Source organism: Gorilla gorilla, chromosome 19 (assembly GCF_029281585.2).
Source record: "Gorilla gorilla gorilla isolate KB3781 chromosome 19, NHGRI_mGorGor1-v2.1_pri, whole genome shotgun sequence".
Lineage (NCBI taxonomy): Eukaryota > Metazoa > Chordata > Mammalia > Primates > Hominidae > Gorilla > Gorilla gorilla.
Window position 1 is genome coordinate 16,267,752 of NC_073243.2, and position 24,354 is coordinate 16,292,105.

General features: G+C 53.7%; 1 protein-coding gene across 3 annotated transcripts in view; it reads right to left on the bottom strand.

Annotated features, from left to right (window-relative positions):
- The window catches only part of ABR (ABR activator of RhoGEF and GTPase), a 223,396-nt gene that overhangs the window by 123,066 nt on the left and 75,976 nt on the right, over positions 1–24,354 (bottom strand). For all 3 annotated transcript variants that reach the window (XM_055367089.2, XM_055367092.2, XM_055367090.2), the window contains exon 2: positions 747–931. In XM_055367089.2, the coding sequence (XP_055223064.2) occupies positions 747–931 (185 nt within the window). The remainder of the gene's footprint in view (positions 1–746; positions 932–24,354) is intronic.

The following is a 24,354-nucleotide window of genomic DNA, read 5'->3' on the forward strand; positions in this document are numbered from 1 at the left end:
GCCAGCTCCAGGCAAACAACCCCCAGAACCTCTGTTTTGCTCGTTCATGTGTCTCCAACGTGCACACACAAGCTGCGCTCAGACAGCGTCAGTCCCTGTCGCCAGGAACACGTTAATGACAAGGACCGCAAACCTTCCACAGTTTCTATCCCTGGCCTGTCTCAGAGCACATACTTAATATTCCTTCTACAATGCTTCTCTCTGGAGCAGAGCTCTTGTCTCTGTCAACAAGGAGAGGTGGACGCCATCAGAGTTTGTTCCCTTCCAAAGTGAACACAGGAGGGCTGCAGTGGGCAGCTCATTGCACCCACAGGGAGCACCAGGCCCAGGCTGGCTTTGCGGGGGCAGCATCTGAACACCTGGAGCCCACGGGCCACGCATGCAGCCACTGCCTGGCCTGGGTGCAGAAGGGAGGAGAGCCTGGTCCTCTCCTGGGTCCTCTCGAGGAGACAGGCTGACAGGGGAAAGCTGAAAGAGGCAGGGAGGGGTCTGGGAGGCCTAGGGAGCAGATGGCTAGTAGAGGGGGAGAGACAGGGGCGGCAGCGTTGGCAAAGCAGGTGGGGAGGGAAGCCTGAGCCTGAGAGGGGTCCAGGGCCAGGACGAGATGACGAGGCACCAAGAACGGCCAGTTCCAAACATCTCCAGTCCCAGTCTCTCGAGACCAACCCAAGCAGGGCCTGGCCCATGACGCCCAGGCCTTCCCGTCACCCCTCCCCAAACCCAGAAGGAAAAGCCGGTGTACCTACCCCAGGAGCCAGTCCCTCAGGTGGAGTCGGGGAGACGCCATCCCCCCCGCCCTGGCTGCGGGCGCTGAGCTGCGGGGACATGGTGGGCGACTCGTCGATGTACGGCATGGTCTCTGAGCCCTCCGGGGGCCCCTTCTGCTCCTCATTCCCCTCTCCGTCGTACTCGTCCGTCCCGTAGCTGAAGTCTGAGACAAGGAACAAGAAAGGCCACTGAGAATCCTCCACCAGAGCTGCCAGGGACTGGTAGCGTAGTGGGCGCCGGCGGCGGCCCCCGGCTGCCATGGCCCCGGCTGCACCATCCACGCCTGGCCCGGGCGGGGGCTGTGCGGGGGCCTGGGCCTGGTGAGGGGCCGGGGAGAGCCAGCAGGCACTGGGCCCTGCACGCTCCGGGGCTGCTGGGAGGCGGGGAGGAGCGGCTCTGCTGTTGCTATCCGATGAAGAGCATGTCAGCCGCGTATTTCAAGCTGCTGTTTTCTTTGCCTTCTGCCTAATTCCAAGTGTAAAAATTAACAGTGGGAGCAAGAGGCAGGACGCTTCCAACTCTCCTCTCTGAGTCACCATTTTGCTTTTTATAGGGAATAAGGAGGTGGGGGGGGCCGGTTGATGTCACTTCCTGTGGCCCTCCTCCTTGGGTACCATTTATACTGAGCCCACTCCCTCCAGGGGGCCAGGGCAGGTTCTGGAGTGTGGGAGGGGAGCCCTCAGCCCTCAGAACAAGGCCCCGCACGGAGGACAGAGCCCAAGGCAGCAGGGCGTGGGCGAGGAGGCTGTGCCCAGGCCTGGCAGGGACAGGGGCTCACAGCAGACTCCTCAGAGCCAGTGCTTATTTCTATCACCCCAATGTGGGCTTCCTTCAAAGGAGGAGGGAAGGAAAGGCGACCGGGAAGTTGAGCCGCATTAACCCCCCAGGGCTGCCAGCACCACTTGGGCTCCAGAACCCAGGCACGGAGCCCACCCACCTTGGGAGGGGAGGCTGAGCCAGTGCAGCGAGGGGGGTGTGCAGGTCAGCAGCTCAGGGCTTCACATTTTCCAAAAGGGTTAGGAGGGCGGCCTCGGAAAGGCCCCTGCGTCCAGCCCCACCAGCATGGCTATAGGAGGGACCCTCCCACAAACCGGCCCCTGCCCCTTGGCCTGTTTGCTCCCCAGCTCTGACCCACCACTACCGGGAACGGAGAACGTGGCAGTGTTGCTTCCCAGGGCCGTGGTGGACCTCCTTGGGCTGGGGCCGCCAGCGGCGGGTGGACACCCCTCTCACACTCATCGCAGAGCAGGCACTCGTGCAGGCCAGCGGGAGCTGGCACCGCAGGGCGTCCTGGAGACACGAAGATCACCGTGCCGGCAGCCTTGGGGCCAGCAGGAGCCTCCTACACACTGGACTGCCCAGTGGCGGCGTCCGCTTATTAAACCTCCCCGGGTATCTTCTGGGTGGGACTCCCTGGCAGGGCATCTTCGGATCTCGCACAGTGTGATGGGGGAGGCTGAGTGAGCCTGCCCTGCCATCTGCCCAGACATCCTTTCCTCCAGGTCACCCTCCCTATGGCACCTGGCCCCCTGGCACCTTAGTGAATCCTGCCCCTTTGTCCTTGAGCCCCTGGGGCAGGAGGTGAGCATCTGAGTCATCACTGTACGCCAGCACCCACAACCCCACCTGTGGCAGGCTCTCGGGGAAAGTGCGTGGAGCGAATGAATGAGCAGAGGATCGCACCGTCTGTCTCAGGTCTGAGGCTTCAGCCAAGTCCCAGCCAGCCAAGTTCTCCACGGGGGCCCCAGCTCTTCCCTCCTCTGTCACAACACACCAGCCCACAGGCAACCAGCAGCTGGAGAATGGTGTCAACAGGTCACCGGGACGCCTGGCCGTGGCCACACTCTGCCCAATCTGGCCTTTTGGCAGCCGAGCGCTTCCCCTAGGCTCGCTGCACCTGCTTCTGTCGGCTGCCTCTCCTCGTCCCTGAGCCAATGCCCCATTCAGCTGCCAGGGGACATGGACTAGTCTTTTCCCTAGACAGGCTTGTGTTTGAGGAACCACAGGACCCAGGGATGCCTACCAGTGAGATGTGTGTACGCCACACACCTGGGCAGGACCCAGGGATGCCCCATCACTGAGATACGTGTACGCCACACACCTGGGCAGGACCCAGGATGCCCTCCCACTGAGATATGTGTACGCCACGCACCTGGGCAGGACCCAGGGATGCCCCATCACTAAGATGAGTGTACGCCATGCACCCGGGCAGGACCCAGGGATGCCCCATCACTGAGATGTGTGTACACCACGCACCTAGGAGATAAGGCCCAGTGCCCTGGAGACCATGACACTTGTGTCTGCGGCTGGCGGGATGTGAACTGACTCTGGCCCTTCCAGGGGAAGGAGGAAGAGGCACAGCGGCACCCAGCTGGCCTGAGTCTTGGTCCGTGAAGGGCCTGGCCGTTGGTGAGACCGCCTCACTCTGGAGAAGCACAGGAGGGGATGGAGGGCAGCCTCCCGCCGGCCCCTCCCTCCTCCCTCCTCCTCTCCAGGAGATTCCAGGCTGCCCTGTTGGTGCCTGGAGTTAAGGCCGGGGAAAATAAGCAATAGTGGACCCCGGCCTCGCCCACGGTTTAGATTCCAGCCGGCCAAGCAGACTCTCCTGTACGCTGACCAATTCCCAGGGGTCGCAGGAATGGACCCCACACACTTGGGAGATCGTCCAAGATCAATGGGGGGAAGGGACGGCAGGGAAGGTGGGGGAAGGGACGGCAGGGAAGGCGGGGGAAGGGACGGCAGGGAAGGCAGCTGAAGGTCTCTGCCAGTCTCCCCACGTGCACAGTTCATCCTGATCAGAGCAGAGGACCACAGGCCCTGCCATCCCCTGCTCCTTCCAGCCTGGACGTTCCACGGGGAGGCAGTTCTTATTTTCCCCAATTTACATACAATTGCCTAAGGTCACAGGATCTGAACCCAGGTCTCAAATGCCCTCCCTTTCCCTCTGAATCTCACTCCAGAGAAGTCCCCTTCCATATCCCTCCTGGTTAAGGGGGGCTGACCATGGAGCTGAACGCGGGGGGCCTGAGGACAGGGTGCTGGTGGGGGGAGGCCCAGGGGCAGCGAAAGGGCTCGGCCTGCAAACATTTCCAGGGCCTTCCCCTTTCATTTCTGCCCCCACAAAACCATGAGAGCCCAGGAGACTCCAACCAGGAAAAGGGGTACAGAAAAGATGGGGAAACCAATCCTCGGAGAAGGCAGGAACCCTGGGGGAGGAAGATGGGGACCTACTGAGCACAGGCTTCAGTCTCCGACGGCCACAGGTGGGTATGCTGAGCAGACAGCGGCTTGGGCACCAGATCTCAAAAAAGAAGAAAAGGCAGACAAGGCAAAGGCTGCTGGCAGCCAATATCCATTTCCCTGCCAACTAACAGAAATCCTACTGTATTCGGAGCGGCAGTGCACCCAGCAGCTAGTTCAAAGACACCTTTCCTGATGGTGTGAGCCATATGATTACATTCTGGACAACAAGATGTTACATGGATATGTGTGGAACTTGCAGGAAGCTGCTGGAAGAGACTGATTTAGCCGAAAGGTACACTATCCACACTGCCCTTGTTCCTCCTTCTGTTGCTGGTTTGGAGAGTTGATGGGATGGCTGGAGCCCCAGCAGCCATCCTGAACCATGAGGTGAGCTGAGGATAGAAGCCACCACTGAAGACAGCTGAGCAGAAAGCTGGGAGTCCAGGTCACTGAGGGCACAGTGGAGCCTACCCCAGGAAGGTCTACCTCGGGATGTTTTTACATAAAAGAAAGAAAAAGTGCCAAATGCGATTTGAGCCTCTGTTACTTGGTTTTTCTATTATCTGCAGTCAAACCTAAGGTAACTGACCCAGGTGATCTTCCCTGACGTCCCCGCTTCGGTGCTTTTCCTGTGACTATCACCGTCCTTCTCAGGCTCCTTGGTGAAATCTTCTTTCTCTACCCATCCCTTAAAAATTGCTGTTCCCATGGAGGGGAACGTCACACACTGGGGCCTGTTGGAGGGTGGAGGGCAAGGGGAGGGAGAGCATTAGGACAAATACCTAATGCATGCAGGGCTTAAAACCTAGATGACAGGGCCAGGCACAGGGGCTCATGCCTGTAATCCCAGCACTTTGGGAGGCCGAGGCGGGCGGATCATCTGAGGTCAGGAGATCAAGACCATACTGGCCAATATGGTGAAGCCCCGTCTCTACTAAAAATACAAAAAAATTAGCCAGGCATGGTGGCGGGCGCCTGTTGTCCCAGCTACTTGGGAGGCTGAGGCAGGAGAATGGTGTGGACCCAGGAGGCGGAGCTTGCAGTGAGCTGTGATCGCGACACTGCACTCCAGCCTGGGCGACAGAGCAAGACTCCGTCTCAAAAAAACAAAAACAAAAACAAGAACAAAAAAAGATTCATGTGCTTCAGCAAATGTTGGGCTCCAGTGAGTGACATGCTGGAGTGAAGTGTACAACTCTCTGCAACTTACTCCGAAATACATAAAAAATAAGATGGGCTGAACGCGGTGGCTCACACCTGTAATCCCAGCACTTTGGGAGGCCAAGGCAGGTGGATCACGAGGTCAGGAGTTCAAGACCAGCTTGGGCAACATGGTGAAACCCCGTCTCTACTAAAAATACAAAAATTAGCGGGGTGTGATGGCAGGTGCCTGTAATCCCAGCAACTTGGGAGGCTGAGGCAGGAGAACTGCTTGAACCCGGGAGGTGGGGGTTGTGATGAGCTGAGATTGCACCATTGCACTCCAGCCTGGGTGACAGAGTGAGACTCTGTCTCGAACCAACCAACCAACCAACAACAAAAAAACCAAGATGGAATGATGATGTTCAGAGGGATGGAAAGATGGACAGCTGTGTGATAAAGCAAGCACATAAAAATCATCACTGGGAACGTTAGACAGCAGGTGAATGGGTGTTCACTGTGAATTCTTTCAACTTTTCTGTGTGCTTACAATTGTTCATGATAAAATGGTGGTGGTGGCAGGGACTGGTACTCGCCAGCTTCCATCAACCCCACATCACCTTCCTCTCCCGAATTGTGTTCCTGCTCCCGGGAGAAGTCTGGGATGCAGACTCCTGGGAATCTCCACATTTAGGAGCCTCAAACTCAGCCTTTTCCCAAAGTTAATACAGCCTTTTCCCAAAGACCACACACTTAGGGAACCTGGGAGCCATTCTAGATGCCTCCGCATTCCCGCCCCTCATCTCCTGCACTGTGAGGCGTCCCCCCTCCTCCCCACCCTCACCAACTCTTACAAGGACAATTCCAGCACCCTCCCCACAGCAGCCGGGTCACAAATCAGACCGTGTTGCCCCCCATTCACTTAGGGACACAGCCCCGCTCCTCAGCTCAAGGCCCTTTGTGGTCCGCACCTGCTCCACCTTTCCAGGGTCCTATTCTCCTGCCCTGTGACATCGGACTCCTTCCAGCTCCCTGCGGTGGGTTCAGTAGTGGCCCCACCCCCACAAGGTATGTCCAGATTCTAATTCCTGGGACCTGGGAATGTGACCTTATTTGGAAAACATTCTTTGTAGATGAGAATAAATTAAGGGTCTCAAGATGAGATCATTGTCGATTAACCGGTGGGTCCTAAATCCAATGCTGTGTCCCTGTGGAAAGAGAAAGGGGGAAAACACAGACAGAGGAGAAGACAGAGGCAGGGTTTGGAGTGGGGCTGCCACCAACCAAGGAATGCCTGGAGCCACCAGACACTGGAAGAGGGGAGTAAGTGGGAACTCTGCCCCGGCAGCCTGGGGAGGGGCTGGGACTTTGATTTCAGACTTCTGGTCTTCAGACTGCGAGAGCATCAATTTCTGTTGTATTAAGCCATTAAGTTCATGGCAATCTCTAATGGCAGCATTAAGCCACAAATGCAGTGCCTGCCACGCACACAGCTCCCCGCTTTGCACACGAAATGCAGTGCCTGACACGCACACAGCTCCCCCCTCTTTGCACACCAAATGCAGTGCCTGACACGCACACAGCTCCCCCTTTGCACACCAAATGCAGTGCCTGCCACACACACAGCTCCCCCCTTTGCACACCAAATGCAGTGCCTGCCACGCACACAGCTCCCCCTTTGCACACCAAATGCAGTGCCTGCCACGCACACAGCTCCCCCCTCTTTGCACACCAAATGCAGTGCTTGCCACGCACACAGCTCCCCCCTCTTTGCACACCAAATGCAGTGCCTGCCACGCACACAGCTCCCCCTTTTGCACACCAAATGCAGTGCCTGCCACGCACACAGCTCCGTCTTTGCACACCAAATGCAGTGCCTGCCACGCACACAGCTCCCCCCTCTTTGCACACGCTGCTCCTGTGCCTAGAAAACCCTCCTTGCTGGGCACGGTGGCTCACGCCTGTCATCCCATCACTATGATGTGGGGCATCCTACAAGGCAGGAGGTTCACTCGAGCCCAGGAGTTTGAGACCAGCCTGGCCAACGTAAGGAGACTCTGTCTCTATGAACACACACACACACAAAGACACGCACACACACATACACATATATATACCTCTCCTTACCCCTTGTCCACCTGGTGAAATCCTGTTTTGCCCTCAAATCTGCCTCATCTGTGCCCTCTCCTAGGAACTTTCCTGCATTCTGCATATTATGATAATACTTGAATACCAAAAGCACTTTTTTTTTTTTTTTTGAGATAGAGTCTCGCTCTGTCACCCAGGCTGGAGTGCATTGGCACGATCTCAGCTCACTGCAACCTCCGCCTGCCAGGTTCAAGCGATTCTCCCGTCTCAGCCTCCCGAATAGCTGGGATTATAGGCATGCACCACCATGCCTGGCTAATTGTTGTATTTTTAGTAGAGACGGGGTTTCACCGTGTTAGCCGGGATGGTCTCCAACTCCTGACCTCATGTTCCGCCCGCCTTGGCCTCCCAAAGTGCTGGGATTACAGGCGTGAGCCACCACACCTGGCCAATAAAGCACTTTTACAAGCCAATGAGAAAAGATGAAAACCTCAACTTTCTAAATGTGTAAGGGAAATGAACAGAAAATTAAAAAGAGAACTACAAATATTCAAAATGTATTAAAAAGAATGTTAACCTCATTTGTAATGAAAGAAAATGTAAAGTTCTATATAGTTTTCACTGTTCGTGTCAAATTGGCAAGGATTTTAAGATAATAATAACAATATCCAGAGCTGTCAGGGCACAGGCACTCACAGAAACTCTTGCAGGCTGCCTATAACTGGCACAACTTTGCGGGGGCACAGTGGCTCACGCCTGTAATCCCAGCTCTTTGGGAGGCCGAAGTGGACGGATCACCTGAGGTTGGGAGTTCAAGACCAGGCTGACCCACACGGAAAAACCCCATCTCTACTAAAAACACAAAATTAGCCAGGCGTAGTAGCGCATGCCTATAATCCCAGCTACTTGGGAAGGCTGAGGCAGGATAATCGCTTGAACCTGGGAGGTGGAGGCTGTGGTGAGCCGAGATCACACCATTGCACTCCAGCCTTGGCAACAAGAGCAAAACTCCATCTCGAAAAAAAAAAAAAAAGTTGGCCCAACTTTTCTAGAGTCAATCTGGTAACTGGTATCAAAAGGTTTAGTGGTTGGTACAGTTTACACCCAGTGTAATAAGATTATGATCTATGATACTAGTTATAAATGAACATAAAAATAAAGTTATAAGTCACAGGGCTGTCTGTAAGTGTGAAATATTAAAAACAACCTGAATTATGAGACTGGTTGAGTCAATTATGGTTTTTCTACAAGATAGGCTGCTATATAGCATTGAAAACTATATGGATGATGAATAGCATCTTATCAAGTGCAAAAAGATTAATAACAATAATTAAAGTATGTTACAATGTCTGAAAAAAGTAAAAACATACGTGCATAGAAAAAAGGCTGGAAGGCTACAACACAAAATCATTAGAGCCTTACGAGTCTGGAAATTTTGAAAAAATTAACGTACGGTCTCTGCTCTCTAGGGCACTGGCAGACACCCGACACCCGTCTTCCCTTCTTCCTTGCTTACTCTACCCTCGTTTTCTAGGAAGTGGCAACAGACCAGTCCCAGGCAAGATACCCGCTTTCTCTGCCTCTCTCATTACCAGGAATGGCTGCCCTACACCATTCTGGCCACTGAGACCCAAGTGAAGCATGCTGGGGCCTCTGGCAAGGCCCTGACTTTGATGATTACAAAGAGACGTTTTGCCTTGAACTCATAAGTGATGACTGGAGTTACGGTGGCTTTACTGCTGCCACCAGGAACAGGTCAAGAAAGAACAGAGGCCGGGCGCTTGGCTCATGCCCGTCATCCCAGCAATTTGGGAGGCCAAGGCGGGCAGATCACCTGAGGTCAGGAGTTCGAGACCAGCCTGGGCAAGATGGTGAAACCCCATCTCTACAGAAACTACAAAAATTAGCCGGGTGGTGACTCACGCCTGTAATCCCAGCACTTTAGGAGGCTGAGGCAGGTGGATCACCTGAGGTCAGAAGTTTGAGACCAGCCTGCTCAACATGATGAAACCCCGTCTGTACTAAAAATACAAAAATTAGCCAGGTATGGTTGCACGCACCTGTAATCCCAGCTACTCAGGAGGCTGAGGCAGGAGAATCACTTGAACCCAGGAGGTAGAGGTTGCAGTGAGCTGAGATTGTAGCACTGCACTCCAGCCGGGGCAACAGAGCAAGACTCCCTCTCAAAAAATAAAAATTAATTAATTAATTAAATGAAATTAAATAAATAAAAGAAAGAACAGAGCCATTTCCCTCATGCTGTTCAGCTGAGCCACACTAGGAAGAGCCTGTCTCATTTCCTGCTCATGGGAAATACAAGTCCCTATATATTGGGTTTTCTGCTGCTTACAATGAACACATTTCCAAATGATATCCTCACAGCCCAGAGAGGAAGCGAGTCCAATCAGCAATCAAATCTCCGAGATGCTACGACAGAGGCCTCAAAGGCCCGGCGAGGCGGAGGGGAGGGCGTGGGCAACACTCGGGGAGAGGAGGTGGCTGGGGAGGCTTCGGTGCCACGCTAAGAAAGACAGTTCATCGCTGTGGCTGCGAGCAGGGACCCTGCGGTCCGGCAGCGGAGGTTCCAGCCCACGCTCGGTCAGGCAGCGGAGGTTCCGGCCCACGCTCTGGCACTTCCTAACCTCTCTGTGCCTCCGAGGAGTGCCTGGCACAGGGCGGCTGCTCCTAAATGGATACGGGTTTAGCAAATGCGTGTGAAACGGGGGACAACACAGGATCGAGTGCACGGGCCGCTGCGGGGGTTAAACTGGATGACACGCGTACGGCACTTAGCCCACAGGAAGCACCCAATCCATCTCAGCTGCTATTATTAATGTTATTAATTGGATCTTGAAAGCTGTGTGGGTGCCTGCCAGGCGGGTGGGGGACAGGAGCAGAGTTTCAGGCAGTGAGAGGAGGCTTGGCAGTAGCACCCAGTGGGAAACAGCAGGGCCCCTGGAGGGGACTATAAATAGCCAGGAGGGCTAGAACACAGAGTGAGCAGAGGGGGAGAGGGCCATGCTGGAGAGGAAGCAGGGACTTGCTCCTGAGAGCCTCGTGAGCTGAGCCGAGAGCCGTGCAGGACTCAGTGAGGACGGGTGACCTGGCCCATGGCCCTCTGCAGGCTCTTGCTGGCCACATCATTGCTGAATATTGCTAACTTTATTTTTCATTCTTTTTTTCTTTCTTTCTTTCTTTCTTTTTTTTTTTTTTTTTTTTTTTGACAGTTTCACTCTTGTTGCCCAGGCTGGAGCGACACCCTCCAGCCTGTCGCAAGGGTGATACAAAGGCTGATTGTAGGTGATGAACTTATTTTCTGCCCAAGAATTGAGGATGGGAGTGAGAGAGGGAAGAGCAGCTGAGGGAGCTCAGCCCTGACCATTATTCCACCAAAGCTGCATCAAAAGTCTTCAGAGAGGCCAGGTGCGGTGTCTCACACCTGTAATCCCAGCACTGTGGGAGGCTGGAGCGGGCAGATCACCGGAGGTCAGGGGTTTGAGACCAGCCTGGTCAACATGGTGAAAGCCGGTCTCTACTAAAAATACAAAAATCAGCTGGGCTTGGTGGCAGGTGCCTGTAATCCCAGCTATTCGGGGGGCTGAGGCAGGAGATTCGCTTGAACCCGGGAGGCGGAGGTTGCAGTGAGGCAAGATTGGGCCACTGCACTCCAGCGTGGGTGACAGAGCAAGGCTCTGTCTCAAAAAAATAAACAAATAAAGTCAGGTAATGTGATTCTTCCAGTTTTGTTATTTTTGTTTTGGTTCCATATAAATTTTAGCATTTTTTTTCTATTTCTGTGAAGAATACCATTGTTTGAGCATTATTCGTAAAGTCCCTGGGATATTCAGAATGGTCAGTGAGCATTGGTTTAAAGTCACCCCCTGCATTGGCCCCTAACATGAGAGTCAGCCTGTCCTTCTGTCCTTTGAAGCTTCGAAGCCAGGCACGGATGCCTTTTCTAGGATGAAAGTCCTACATATGTCTTCTTCCAATAGAAGGCTGTTTTGTCTACATTGAAAATCTGATCTGTTTTGTTTTTCTTTTGTTTTGTTGTTGTTGTTTGAAATAGTCTGGCTCTGTCACCCAGGCTGGAGTGCAATGGCGCGATCTCAGCTCACTGCAAGCTCCACCTCCCAGGTTCAAGTGATTCTCTTGCCTCAGCCTCCTGAGTAGCTGGGATTACAGATGTGCACCACCAGGCCTGGCTGATTTTTGTATTTTTAGTAAAGACAGGGTTTCACCATGTAGGCCAGGCTGGCCTTCAACTCTTGACCTCAAGTGATCCACCCACCTCGGCCTCCCACAGTGCTGGGATTACAGGCGTGAGCCACCGCGCCTGGCCAAAAATCTGATGTTTAGTGCGGTCACCTTCCTTTACAGTCTTTGCTACATCTTCTGGACAACTGGCCGCAGCTTCTCCATCCGTACTTGCTGCTTCACTTTGCCCTTTTCTGTTATGAAAGCGGCTTCTTTCCTGACCCCTCATGAACAAATCTCTGCCAGCTTCAAACTTTCCTCTGCAGCTTCCTCACCTCTCTCAGCCTTCACAGACTTGCAGAGCGCGAGGGCCTTGCTCTGGATTGGGCTCCGGCTCAGGGGAACGTTGTGGCTGGTTTGATCTTTATCCGACCACTCAAACTTTCTCCATATCAGCAGTGGGGCTGTTTCCCTTATCATTCTTGTGTTCACTGGAGGAGCACTTTGAATTTCCTTAAAACACTTTTCCTGTGTGTTCACAACTTGGCTAACTGGTACGAGAGGCTCCGCTTCCAGCCTATCTTGGCTTTCAACAAGCCTTCCTCACTACACTAAATCATTTCTTTTTTTCTCTCTCTCTCTCCCTCTTTCTTTCTTTCTTTTTTAAACAGTCTCTATCACCCAGGATGGAGTGCAGCAGCACAATCTCAGCTCACTGCAACCTCTGCCTCCCAGGTTCAAGTGATTCTCCCACCTCAGACTCCCGAGTAGCTGGAATTACAGGCGCCCACCACCACGGCCGGCTAATTTCTGTATTTTTAGTAGCGATGGGGTTTCACCATGTTGGCCGGGCTGGTCTTGAACTCCTGACCTCGTGATCTGCCCGCCTCGGCCTCCCAAAGTGCTGGGATTACAGGCGTGAGCCACCACGCCCGGGCTAATCTGAATCATTTCTAGCTTTTGATTTAAAGTGACAGACGCACACCTCGAGGCCACTGTAGGGTTACTCACTGGACTAACCTGGATATTTTTGTGTCTCAGGAAATAGGGAGGCTGGAGCGGAGAGAGGAGAGAGGCTGGGAACGGCTGGTGGGCGGAACAGCCAGAACACACAACGTTCATAGATGAAGGTCGCCGGGTCCGGTCTGTGGTGCCCAAAACAATGACAATGCTAACATGGAGGATCGCCGATCACAGATCACTGTAACAGGTGTCATAACAATAAAAAAGTCTGAAAGATCGTGAGAACCACCCAGGAGTCATAATAACAAAAAAGTCTGAAAGATCGTGAGAACCACCAACAGTAACAGAGAGAATGCGAGGTGACCACACACTCCCAACTGGTGATAAAAAACGCAGCAGCATCTTCGAAGCTCAACTAAGCATGGAGGTGCCGTAAAGCGAGGTACGCCTGCACATGAGTGCCGTAAAGCAAGGTACGCCTGCATCACAGGAGTGCCGTAAAGCGAGGTATGCCTGCACCGCAGGAGGCCATTTACTTTAGGTTGGAGCAAAGGTAATTTAATGGTAAAAACCACAATTTTTTTTTTTTTTTTTTTTTTGAGACAGGGTCTCACTCTGTCACCCAGGCTGGAGTGCAGTGGCAGTTTCGGCTCACTGCAACCTCCGCCTCCTGGGTTCAAGCAATTCTCCTGCCTCAGCCTCCTGAGTAGCTGGGATTACAGGTGCCCACCACCAACACCCGGCTAATTTTTTTTTTTTTTTTTAGTAGAGATGGGGTTTCAGCATGTTGGCCAGGTTGGTCTCAAACTCCTGACCTCAGGGGATCCACCCGCCTCAGCCTCCCAAAGTGCTGGGATTACAGGTGTGACCCACCACGTCCAGCTCTCAACTACTTTTGCTCCAGCCTAAATAGAAAGCTCAAGAACAGGCGAAACAAATGGATGGTGATAGAAGTCCACGGCAGTGGCTTTCTGGGGGTGGACGACGGGGACAGGGAGTGTTGGCTGGGAAGGGGCAGGAAGCAACTTTCCGGGACACTGAAGATGTTCCATATCTTGATCTGGGTGTTAGTTACACAAGCAGACATATGGAAATATTCACCAAGCTCTATGCTTAAGACTGGTGCACTTGAAAAGCTTTTGTTGTTGTTGTTGTTGTTGTTGTTTTTTAGAGACAGAGTCTCGCTCTGTTGCCCAGGCTGGAGTGCAGTGGTGCAAACATAGCTCATTGCAGCCTCAAACTCCTGGGCTCAGATGACCCCCCTGCCTCAGCCTCCCAAGTAGCTGGGACCACAGGCAGGCACAACCATGCCTGGCTGATTCGAAAAAGTTTTTGTAGACACAGGGTCTTGCTATGTGGGCCGGGCTGGTCTTGAACTCCTGGCCTCAAACAATCCTCCACCTTGGCCTCCCAAAGTGCTGGGATTATAGGCATGAGCCACCACACTCTGCCTGAAAAACTTCTTAAAAATTTAAAATCTAAGTTGTACTGTTGCAGGAAACTGAGAACCGGAGAGACCGATATGGAGAAGGGAAGGACTGTTTATTTTAGGTATGCACTAGCTCAGTGGATTTGCATTTAAAAAGCTTAGCATTGAGTAAAGACAGAATGGGGTTTTTATAAGCAGACTTCACAAAAGTAAAACAAAAGCAGTTAATCATATAGTGCATAACTTGTGGCTTGTAGCTGTGTCAAAAGAAAAACAAGGACTGGCTAAATCCAGACATTTGTAGACACAGTTATGCTTAGGAAGCCAGGGAAAGGAGTAACAGTAAAGGAATTTGTCTTTCTTTTTTCCTTCAACCTTGCTCTAAAAGGCGGGTGTGTGGAGCCCATTTCTTTAGCCTTGGCTTCTTAAACAGCGTTATCTTATAACTCCTTAAAGTGAGCTTGCTAGGCAGAAAAAAAAATCGGGTTTTTTTGTTCGTTTGTTTTTTGTTTTTTGAGATGGAGTCTCCCTCTGTCGCCCAGGCTGGAGTGCAGTGGCGCCATCTCGGCTCACTGCAAGCTCCACCTCCCGGGTTCAAGCCATTCTCCTGCCTCAGCCTCCAGAGTAGCTGGGACTACAGGAGCCTGCCATCATGCCCGGCTAATTTTTTTGTACTTTTAGTAGAGACAGGGTTTCACCGTGTTAGCCAGGATGGTCTCCATCTCCTGACCTCGTGATCCGCCCGCCTCGGCCTCCCAAAATGCTGGGATTACAGGCGTGAGCCACCGTACCTGGCCTGTTTTTTTTTTTTCTTTTTAACCCTTGCCTTGCCTGTTACTTTTCTTGGAGTAAATACATACATATTTATTTTTCAATTTCTGCCTCCGTACCATTATGACTCATTTACAATGGAGGAAATGAAAGCGCAGGGAGTTAAGTTACTCGCCCGAGATTTCACGGCAGTCAGGTGGGAAACCAGATGGACACAGGTCGTCCGACTCCACGACCTTTGCTCTTAAAATGTTATACGTAGGACTCACACAAATACCAAACACGAAGTGGGTGGGCTGCTCTGAGGGGTTCACATGGAAGAAACAACCAGTCACAGAGCGTGAGGAAGGAAAAGGTCCATTTGCAGCAGGGTCTCAGCGTGCAGAATGGGGGCAGGACACAGGAGGCTGGCCCTGATGAACAGACTGGTACCACTGAAGCCGAGCTCTGGAGGGGTCAGACTGCAGAGGGCCTGGAACACTGTCCTGAAGAGTCAGATTTCACGCACACTGGGAGCCACGGATGCCAAAATAGCAAGGTGATTTCAGAGGTGACTTCAGGAAAACAAAGCTGACTGTGGTGCATGAGATGATGTGGAATGGGGCAAACCGTCCCTCTGTGCTTTGTCAAAGGTGACCGTGGTGGGAACCAAGGGCAAAGTCTGGCAATGGGAGAGTTGACTGAAAATGCGGCCACAGCAGGGTCCTCTGGGCTTGGAGGACTGAGCGATGGACAGGAAGGGGGAGCTGGTTCCTGGGGAACAGACCCTAAGTCCAGGTGGAGACATGTCTGGACTGAGAAGACTCATGGCCATCCCTGTCAGAAGATCCAACGGGCAGCCAGACAGCAGAGTCTGGACCACAGGTGTGGATCTGGGAGGCCGGTGACCCTGAACCAGGGAACTGGCCAGCGGAAGCGAGGCTGCCACTTCCCAGGTGCCACCTGTACCAGATCAACCTGTCCGGGGCAATTTCAGCAGGGATGGTGGCTCAGATACAAAATCTACCACCTCACCTACAACAATAAGGACACTGTCTTCTACTGCACTTTATTTTATTGATTTATTTATTTTTGGAGATGAAGTCTCAATCTGTCACCCAGGCTGGAGTGCAGTGGCGTGATCTCAGCTCACTGCAACCTCCGCCTCCCGGGTTCAAGCAATTCTCCTGTCTCAGCCTCCCAAGTAGCTGGGATTACAGGCACCCGCCACCACGCCCGGCTAATTTTTGTATTTTTAGTAGAGATGGGGTTTCACCATGTTGGCCAGGCTGGTCTCGAACTCCTGACCTCAAGTGATCTGCCCGCCTCGGCTTCCCAAAGTGCTAAGGTGACAAGTGTGAGCCACTGCGCCCGGCCATTCTTCTATTGCACTGGGAGGCAGAGGTTGCAGTGGGCTGATATCGCACCATGGCACTCCAGCCTGGGTGACAGATTGAGACTCTGTCTCAAAAAAACAAGATGAGGATAACGATACCATGTCACAGGGTGGTTGTGAAAATGACATTAAATAACATGATGTAGGTTAGAGGACTGGGCACACTATCTGGGCAGAAGGGTCCTCAGGTCAGCTGAAGCCGAGTGGGTGTCGTAGGGAACGGGAGAGTAGATACCTTCAGGGTCCAGGTGACCCCAGCTGATCCAGGAGATATTTAATACCATCGGGAGCCCCTCAGTCAGGGCCTGGCTCCAAGGGGAGGAATCCTGGAAACCAGCATCTTTCCCAGGGGACAAGCCACCTCCTTCTCAGGGCCCCCCACTCTTTGATTGATGGAGCAGAGGTTGGGGAGCCAGGACAGCTCCGTGGTCAAGGGCAGAGGCTTTGGAATCACACTCAGGTTCCATTCCTGAGATTAGCACTTCGGGAATGTGACCTTAGCCATGTGACCTTGGGCAAGCTACTCAACCATTCAGAGCCTCAGTTTTCTCATCTCTAAAATGGGGATAAAAACAAGATCTATACCTCATGAAGCTTTTGTGAGGTTACAATGAGGAAATATATGCTATGCAAGGCACCCAAAGCTGGCACTAACAAAACGGCAGCTATTATCATTATTCCCCTGCTCTCCTTCCTGAGTACCAAGAACCCTTTAGGGACCTCCTGGCCCTTAAAAAACAAAGCAGGGCTTTGGCAATTTGCAGTGAGTTAAGGCTACAGCAAGCTTTGTCAGCTAACTCTGCTGTTCATCAGTCAGCCTCCATTCAGCACAGGCTGGTGGACTAGTTACGACTTAAATTCTTTTTTTTTTTTGGGAGACAGAGTCTTGCTGTCTCCCACGCTAGAGTGCAATGGCACAATCTTGGCTCACTGCAACCTCCACCTCCCCGGTTCAAGCAATTCTCCTGCCTCAGTCTCCTGAGTAGCTGGGATTACAGGCGCCCGCCACCACGCCCGGATAATTTTGTATTTTTAGTAGAGGTGGGGTTTCACCATGTTGGCCAGGATGGTCTCAAACTCCTGACCTCTGGTGATCCACCTGCCTCGGCCTCCCAAAGTGCTGGGATTACAGGTGTGAGCCACCGCGCCCAGCCAGTTCATGACTTGAATCCTAAGATACCTGTTCCAATCTTCACTGCACACTGGAATCCCTGGGGAGTTGGGAAGCTCTCTGGCTCCTACCCCAGAGATTGCTACTGAATTGGTATGGAATGGTCTGGGCATCAGGCCTGTTAAAAGCTCCCCAGGTGACTCTAATGTATAGGAAGGCCAAGAGCCACCAGGTTCAGACAGGGACACTGAAGTGAGTGTCTTTACAACCAAATGGAACTAAGACTCTTGCCGGGCACAGTGGCTCACTCCTGTCATCCCAGCACTTTGGGAGGCCGAGGCGGGCAGATCACCTGAAGTCGAGAGTTCGAGACCAGCCTAGCCAACATGGAGAAACCCCGTCTCTACTAAAAATATAAAAATTAGCCAGGTATGGTGACAGATGTCTGTAATCCCAGCTACTCGGGAGGCTGAGGCAGGAGAATCGCTTGAACCCGGGAGGTGGAGGTTGCAGTGAGCTGAGATCGCACCATTGCACTCCAGCCTGGGCGATAAGAGCCAAACTCCATCTCAAAAAAAAAAAAAAAAAAAAAACTCTGAAGCAGCCTATGAAGCCATCAGCCAGGCACGTGATCAATTCAGCCAGCACAGGGAAGGCTGCCTGGAAGAGGCAGGGCTTGACCTCAGTCTTGGGGACTGTGGGATTGGCCGGGGGAGAGAAGGCGGACGGAAAGGGCTTCGCTCTGATTGTGAACCACAGACAGACAGGGGTGGGGTGGGGGTCGGCCCCTGTCTCATTCACTCAGGACCCTCGGCCTGGCCTGTAGCAGCCACTGGGAGCACAGACAGCGCCACCCTCACCCCGAGGCCTGGAGCCCCTCATTAGCCCAGCAAAGCGGCAACTGGAGGCCGGGCAGAAGCCGTGGGGCAGCTCACTCCTGGGAGGAAGCTCACTCCTGGGGGACAGCTCACTCCTGGGAGACAGCTCGCTCCTGGGGACAGCTCGCTCCTGGGGGGCAGCTCGCTCCTGGGGGGCAGCTCATTCCTGGGGGGACAGCTCATTCCTAGGGGGCAGCTCATTCCCGGGGGACAGCTCGCTCCCGGGGGGCAGCTCGCTCCCGGCTCCCAGGGGGCAGCTCGCTCCCAGGGGACAGCTCGTTCCTGGGGGACAGCTCGCTCCTGGGGGGCAGCTCGCTCCTGGGGGACAGCTCATTCCTGGGGGGCAGCTCATTCCTGGGGGACAGCTCATTCCTGGGGGGCAGCTCGCTCCTGGGGGGCAGCTCGCTCCTGGGGGGACAGCTCGTTCCTGGGGGACAGCTCGCTCCTGGGGGACAGCTCGCTCCTGGGGGGCAGCTCGCTCCTGGGGGGACAGCTCGTTCCTGGGGGACAGCTCGCTCCTGGGGGGCAGCTCGCTCCTGGGGGACAGCTCGCTCCTGGGGGGCAGCTCGCTCCTGGGGGGACAGCTCGTTCCTGGGGGACAGCTCGCTCCTGGGGGACAGCTCGCTCCTGGGGGGCAGCTCGCTCCTGGGGGGCAGCTCATTCCTGGGGGGACAGCTCATTCCTAGGGGGCAGCTCATTCCTGGGGGACAGCTTGCTCCTGGGGGGCAGCTGCCGTTGCAGGAGTTGTTTGCTCCGGCTCTGCCTCCACTGCTGGGAACAGACTCGAGGCCCCACCACGGGCGGGTGTTATGGCCTCTCCGGTTGCCATGGAGATGAAATCCAATCATCCACCTCCAAGATCCCTGGAAGAGGGAGGCAGAGACTGTAGCCGCCTGGAGAAGCTCAGGGCTCCACAGCCTGAGACAAAGGACTCATAGGTCTTGGACATCAGGGGCAGAGGCTGAGGCCCAGGGTGTCAGGGTGGCCAGCAGCCCTGGGCAGAGAAGCGCATGTGGCTTCACCAGCCTGCAGCTCTTGGGGATGGATGGGACATGCTGAGTATTATCTGCGCGGTGTTTTACACGGTGAGCCCACGGCCAGGATCTCATTTCATCCCCACAGCCCAGGGAGGTTGTCAAAGTAGCTATGAATGGCCGCCTTTGACACGGGGGAAAACTGAGGCTTCTGGGTCTCATCCAAGGCCACCTGGCTGAGAAACAGCTGAGCCACAGATTAAAGCTACTCTGCACCAAGGCCATTGTTTCCTGCGATTTGACAAAATCCCCCCACCTTGGCAGAGGGAACTAAAATTCCTCATCTCTCTGTAGGAAAGACAGTTACGTGCCCACCGAACATAGAGGAATCATATTGCAGACGGGCCGTATAACCTTGCCGTGATACGACGAAAGCTGACGGCCTGTGTACGCAAGCAACAGCCATTCAACAAACATCTCCTAAGCTATCACACACCAGACGCAGTGGCGGGCACAGACTCCAGCACCCCCAGCTCCGTTATGAGTCGCCCATGGAAAGGCAACGGGATTCAACGAGGTGGGCTTGGGGCCAGGAGGCAGATCTGGGCCCCGCGTCCAGACCTAATCTCTAGGTGCCGACACTTCCTTATCTGTAAAACAGGCAAGACACAGCTGCCCTGCGCAGTTCACAGGGCTGCCGCTGTGGAGTGACAAGAGATACCGAATAAAAAGAGCATTTCGCAAACAATAACGCGTTCAGTCAATCAGGCAAAAAAAAAGGGGGCAGGGGCCAGGCTCAGTGGCTCACGCCTGCAATCCCAGCACTTTGGGAGGCTGAGGTGGGTGGATCACCTGAGGTCAGGAGTTCGAGACCAGCCTGGTCAACATGGTGAAACCCCGTCTCTACTAAAAATACAAAAATTAGGGCCGGGTGCGGTGCCTTATGCCTGTAATCCCAGCACTTCGGGAGGCCGGGGCGGGCAGATCACCTGAGGTCAGGAGTTCGAGACCAACATGGTGAAACCCTATCTCTACTAAAAATACAAAAATTAGCTGGGTGTGTGGCGGGCCCCTGTAATTCCAGCTACTCAGGAGGCTGTGGCAGGAGAATCACTTGAACCCAGGAGGTGGAGGTTGCAGTAGGCCAGATGGTGCCATGGCACTCCAGCCTGGGTGACAGAGTGAGACTCTGTCTCAAAAATAAATAAATAAATAAATAAAAATAAAGGAAAAAAAGAAAGAAAATAAATCCTCTACAAAGAAAGCAAGTCTGAGTTCGTTTGGGGTATCGGTATATTCCGTCTTCCCCGCGAGGTGGTGGCCCCCTTCTGCTCACTGCCTGTTATTTGTGGCGCCCGGGACAGGACTCACGCAGAGCCAATGCTCAGTAACTGCTGGCTGAGTGATACGATCTCCTCATAATCCTCCTCATCTCTTCCCATAACAACCAATTCAATTATTTAGGGTCTGGGGGCCAGGAAGTCCTTCTGACAAATCCCATAGGAGTTCTAACCCTTATTAGAGTTAACAGCTTCAGCCTACTTCCTGCTTCCCCTCCGAACCTCCTCAAGAATTGATAACAAGTAATAATCCTGGGCTGATTTGATTTAAGGCTCTGCTCTTCCTCCTGTCTTTCCCTGTGGGAAATGCCACTCAGCCCTAGAGCTGCAGAAAGCGGGTGGCCAGGAGGCGATGACCTGGAAGGACCTTTCAGTCCAACGGTGCTCACCACCCGCCTGGGATGGCCTCCTCGGAGCCCCCCCTCCCATCTATGGCTTTGTAAGTCCTTAGGGTATTTATGAAAAATTAAATGACAATCTAGTGCTGAGAAGTAGGAAGAGGCAATTCAGAGAACAGACGAGTAATGCCAGGTCCAGAGAGGCCAGCAAGACTCTCAAAGCAGCCCTGCAGGGTGGCAGCAGCCAGGACCAGGATGCACGACCCCTGCCTTCCACCCCAGGGCGCCCTTCAATCCCAGAGCCACGCAGCTCCGGGCTCCTTCCCCTGTCCGCAGAAGTCGCCCAAGGCGTCCACTTGCACCCCTTCACACATACACCTGCAGAAGCAGCCGCACCTCTGCCCAGTGCTGCTGGGTGGCCACGTTCACTGGCCTTCGGCTCAAAATGCTGGCTCTCCACCCAGAGCCTTCCTGGGCCTTAAACATAATTCTACTATTGAACTGCGCTGTCACAGAGTGCCTCAGAAGTCACCTCCTTCTCCCCACTCCCAGCTCCAGAGCACCGGTGACTGTGACTTCCACTTCCAATGTCTTGTGTCATTCAAGGAGGGCAGGTAAGAGGACGTGCCCAGGTTAGCCTCTTCCTTGGACATTCGACGTCACCATTCCTCCAGAGTGGTGCAAAGCTACGTGTGCGCGGAGCTGGGGAAGGGCAAAAGCCCAGCCAGCTTGTCTCTGCTTGTTTCTATCCACGCAGGCACACGGAGACACACACACACACAAACACACACACACACACATCACATCCTTGTGGCCCCACCACCTCTGGCCCCCACACTCCATTCAGCCCCCGGCCTCTCTGCTGCCATAAGCACCCTCCTACCAGCAAGCACAGCCATCACTTGGAGGGTGTGGCCCTGGCTCTGGCTTCCCCAAAGGTGAAACGGAATGATAGGATTGTTGTGGGGATTCCATGAGATGACGTCTGTAAACAGCTCAGCACAGTGCAGGGCACATGAAGGTGATGATGATTCTGCCACTTCCCCTAGAAGTCAGTGACACCCAAGTCGCTTTGGTGCCCAGACACCTGCCACCACGCCACCACTGCCTCATGCCACCACTGCCACCATTGCCACACAACACCACTGCCACCAGGCCACCACTGCCACCATGCCACCACTGCCACCATTGCCACACAACACCACTGCCAACACTGCCACCATGCCACCACTGCCCTGGCCACAGAGCAGGCTCAAGGGCCTTCATCCTTCACATAAGCCACTTGCCACTATGTGGTCAACACGACCAGTGCCCAGCAATATCCCCACCCTCCTGTCTTTCTGGGCACATGGAAGGCTGTACTGTCTGGCCACTTGGCAGTCCCTGGGCAGGGCCAGGTGCTCAGTCCTGGCTAACAAAATGTAAGTGGATGTGACAAGTATCATTTCACGGCTGAACAGTGAAAAATTACACACAGCTCTTTCTCCCTTTCTCCTCCCTCTGTGACCCTTGGAGGCCACACATTCCAAATGGTGCAGTCTCCATCAGGCTGGGTCCCGGCATGACCATGGGGAGCAGAGCCCCCCGTCTACCGGGACCACTGTGAGCAAGCAGCAGCTTGCTTGTATTAAGTGATGAGGATTTCAGCAGTAATTTGTGGGGGGTTTTGGGTTGTTTTTTTTTTTTTGACACAGAGTCTCACTCTGTCGCCCAGCCTGGGGTGCAGTGGCACAATCTCGGCTCACTGCAACCTCTGCCTCCTGAGTTCAAGTGATTCTCCTGCCTCAGCCTCTTGAGTAGCTGGGATTACAGTCACCCACTACCACACTCAGCTAATTTTTATATTTTTAGTAGAGATGGGATTTCCCCATGTTGGCCAGGCTGGTCTCAAACTCCTGACCTCAGGTGATCCACCCGCCTCAGCCTCCCAAAGTGCTGAGGGATTAGTGTGAGCTACCATTCCCGGCCTTCAGCATTAATTTGGTTCTACGGCATGACCGGCTACCCTAACACCCTGCTCCCACTTAGCCCTTCCATGTATGCTCAGCAGGCCAATCCCAGCCTCACGGAAGCTCCACACACACTTCCCAACACAGCACCTGACAGTCCTTTCTCCTAACCCCACCCACGCCAGCCTCATGGCAAGCTGCAGCCGCCCTTTTCCCATTCAGGAGAGAAGCAGAAACCCAGCACCCTCTTCTGGGGAAAGACGGGAAAGCAAGGTGGAATGTCTTCCAGCAAGTAAGTGCGTGCCAGGAGCACCAACGGCTTAGTGTTGGGTAGAAGCTGGCACCTGAGGGCCACGCCTTCCCGGCCAGCATGATGGCCCCAGGCTGGTCAATGGGCCCACCCACTCTCCCCAGGCTGGTCAATGGGCCCACCCCACGGTAAGCTTCAAGGATGGCCTGCTTGCTGCTGATGAGTGAAGTAAGCCCAAAGGTTGTCAGGGAAATACCCGCATTCCTAAGAGCATTATTCACAGTCACCAAAAAACAGAAACACCCCGAAGTGTCTAGGGGTGGATGAATGGACACACAAAACGCGGCCTTTACATAAAACGGAATATTATTCGGCTTATATTCCGACACAGGCCAATTCTGACATAGATGAAGCTTGGGGGCATTAGGCTACGTGAAAGAAGCTGGTCACAAAAAGGCAAATACCATATGATTCCACTCGGATGAGGTGCTCAGAGCAGTCAGATTCATCAAGTCAGAAAGTAGGAGGGTGGTGGCCAGGAGCTGGGGGCTGGAGAAACGGGGAGCCGTTGTTTAATACAGGGGTCCCCAGCCCCCTGGGCATGGACCGGCACCAGTCCGTGGCCTGTTGGGAACCAGGATGCACAGCCGGAGGTGAGTGGTGGGTGAGCGAGCGTTACCCCCTGAACCCCACTTCCCATCAGAGCAGCAGCGGCATTAGGTTCTCGTAGGAGCGTGAGCCCTGTCGTGATCTGCGCGTGCGAGGGATCGCAGTCCCATCCCGAAAGCGCTCCCCACCTTTCCCCGGTCCGTGGAAAAAGTGTCTTCCATGAAGCCGGTCCCTGGTGCGCTGGTTTCACAGATGCAGAGTCTCAGTTTAGCCAGGTGAGAGTTCCGGAGATGACGGTGCTGATGGCCACACCACACTGTGAACGTGCCTCGGGCCACTGATGCGTACACTGGATGGAAAATTTTAGGCATGTGTATTTTGCCACAATTTTTTTTTTGTTTTTTGTTTTTGTTTTTTTTGAGACAGAGTCTCACTCTGTCACCCAGGCTGGAGTGCAGTGGCGCGATCTCGGCTCACTGCAAGCTCCATCTCCCGGGTTCACGCCATTCTCCTGCCTCAGCCTCCCGAATGGCTGGGACCACAGATGCCCGCCACCATGCCTGGCTAATTTTTTGTATTTTTAGTAGAGACGGGGTTTCACCGTGTTAGCCAGGATGGTCTCGATCTCCTGACCTCGTGGTCCACCCACCTCAGCCTCCCAAAGTGCTGGAATTACAGGCGTGAGCTACCTAGCGCCCAGCCTATTTTGCCATAATTTAAAAAAATAGAATAAAATCTAAATTAAAAAAAAAAAGTAGACAGGAAAGGAGTAATACCAGGGACAGAGACCCCTCCATGGGTATCGACAGGAGGCCAGGGGTCTGAACCAGGCCTGGAGTCCACCCAGCTTCTGAAGAGGGGTTGGGAGTCACCTTCTGAATTACAAAGGAAGATCCCACCTCCAGAACTCATTTCTGGTTTTGTTTTTTGT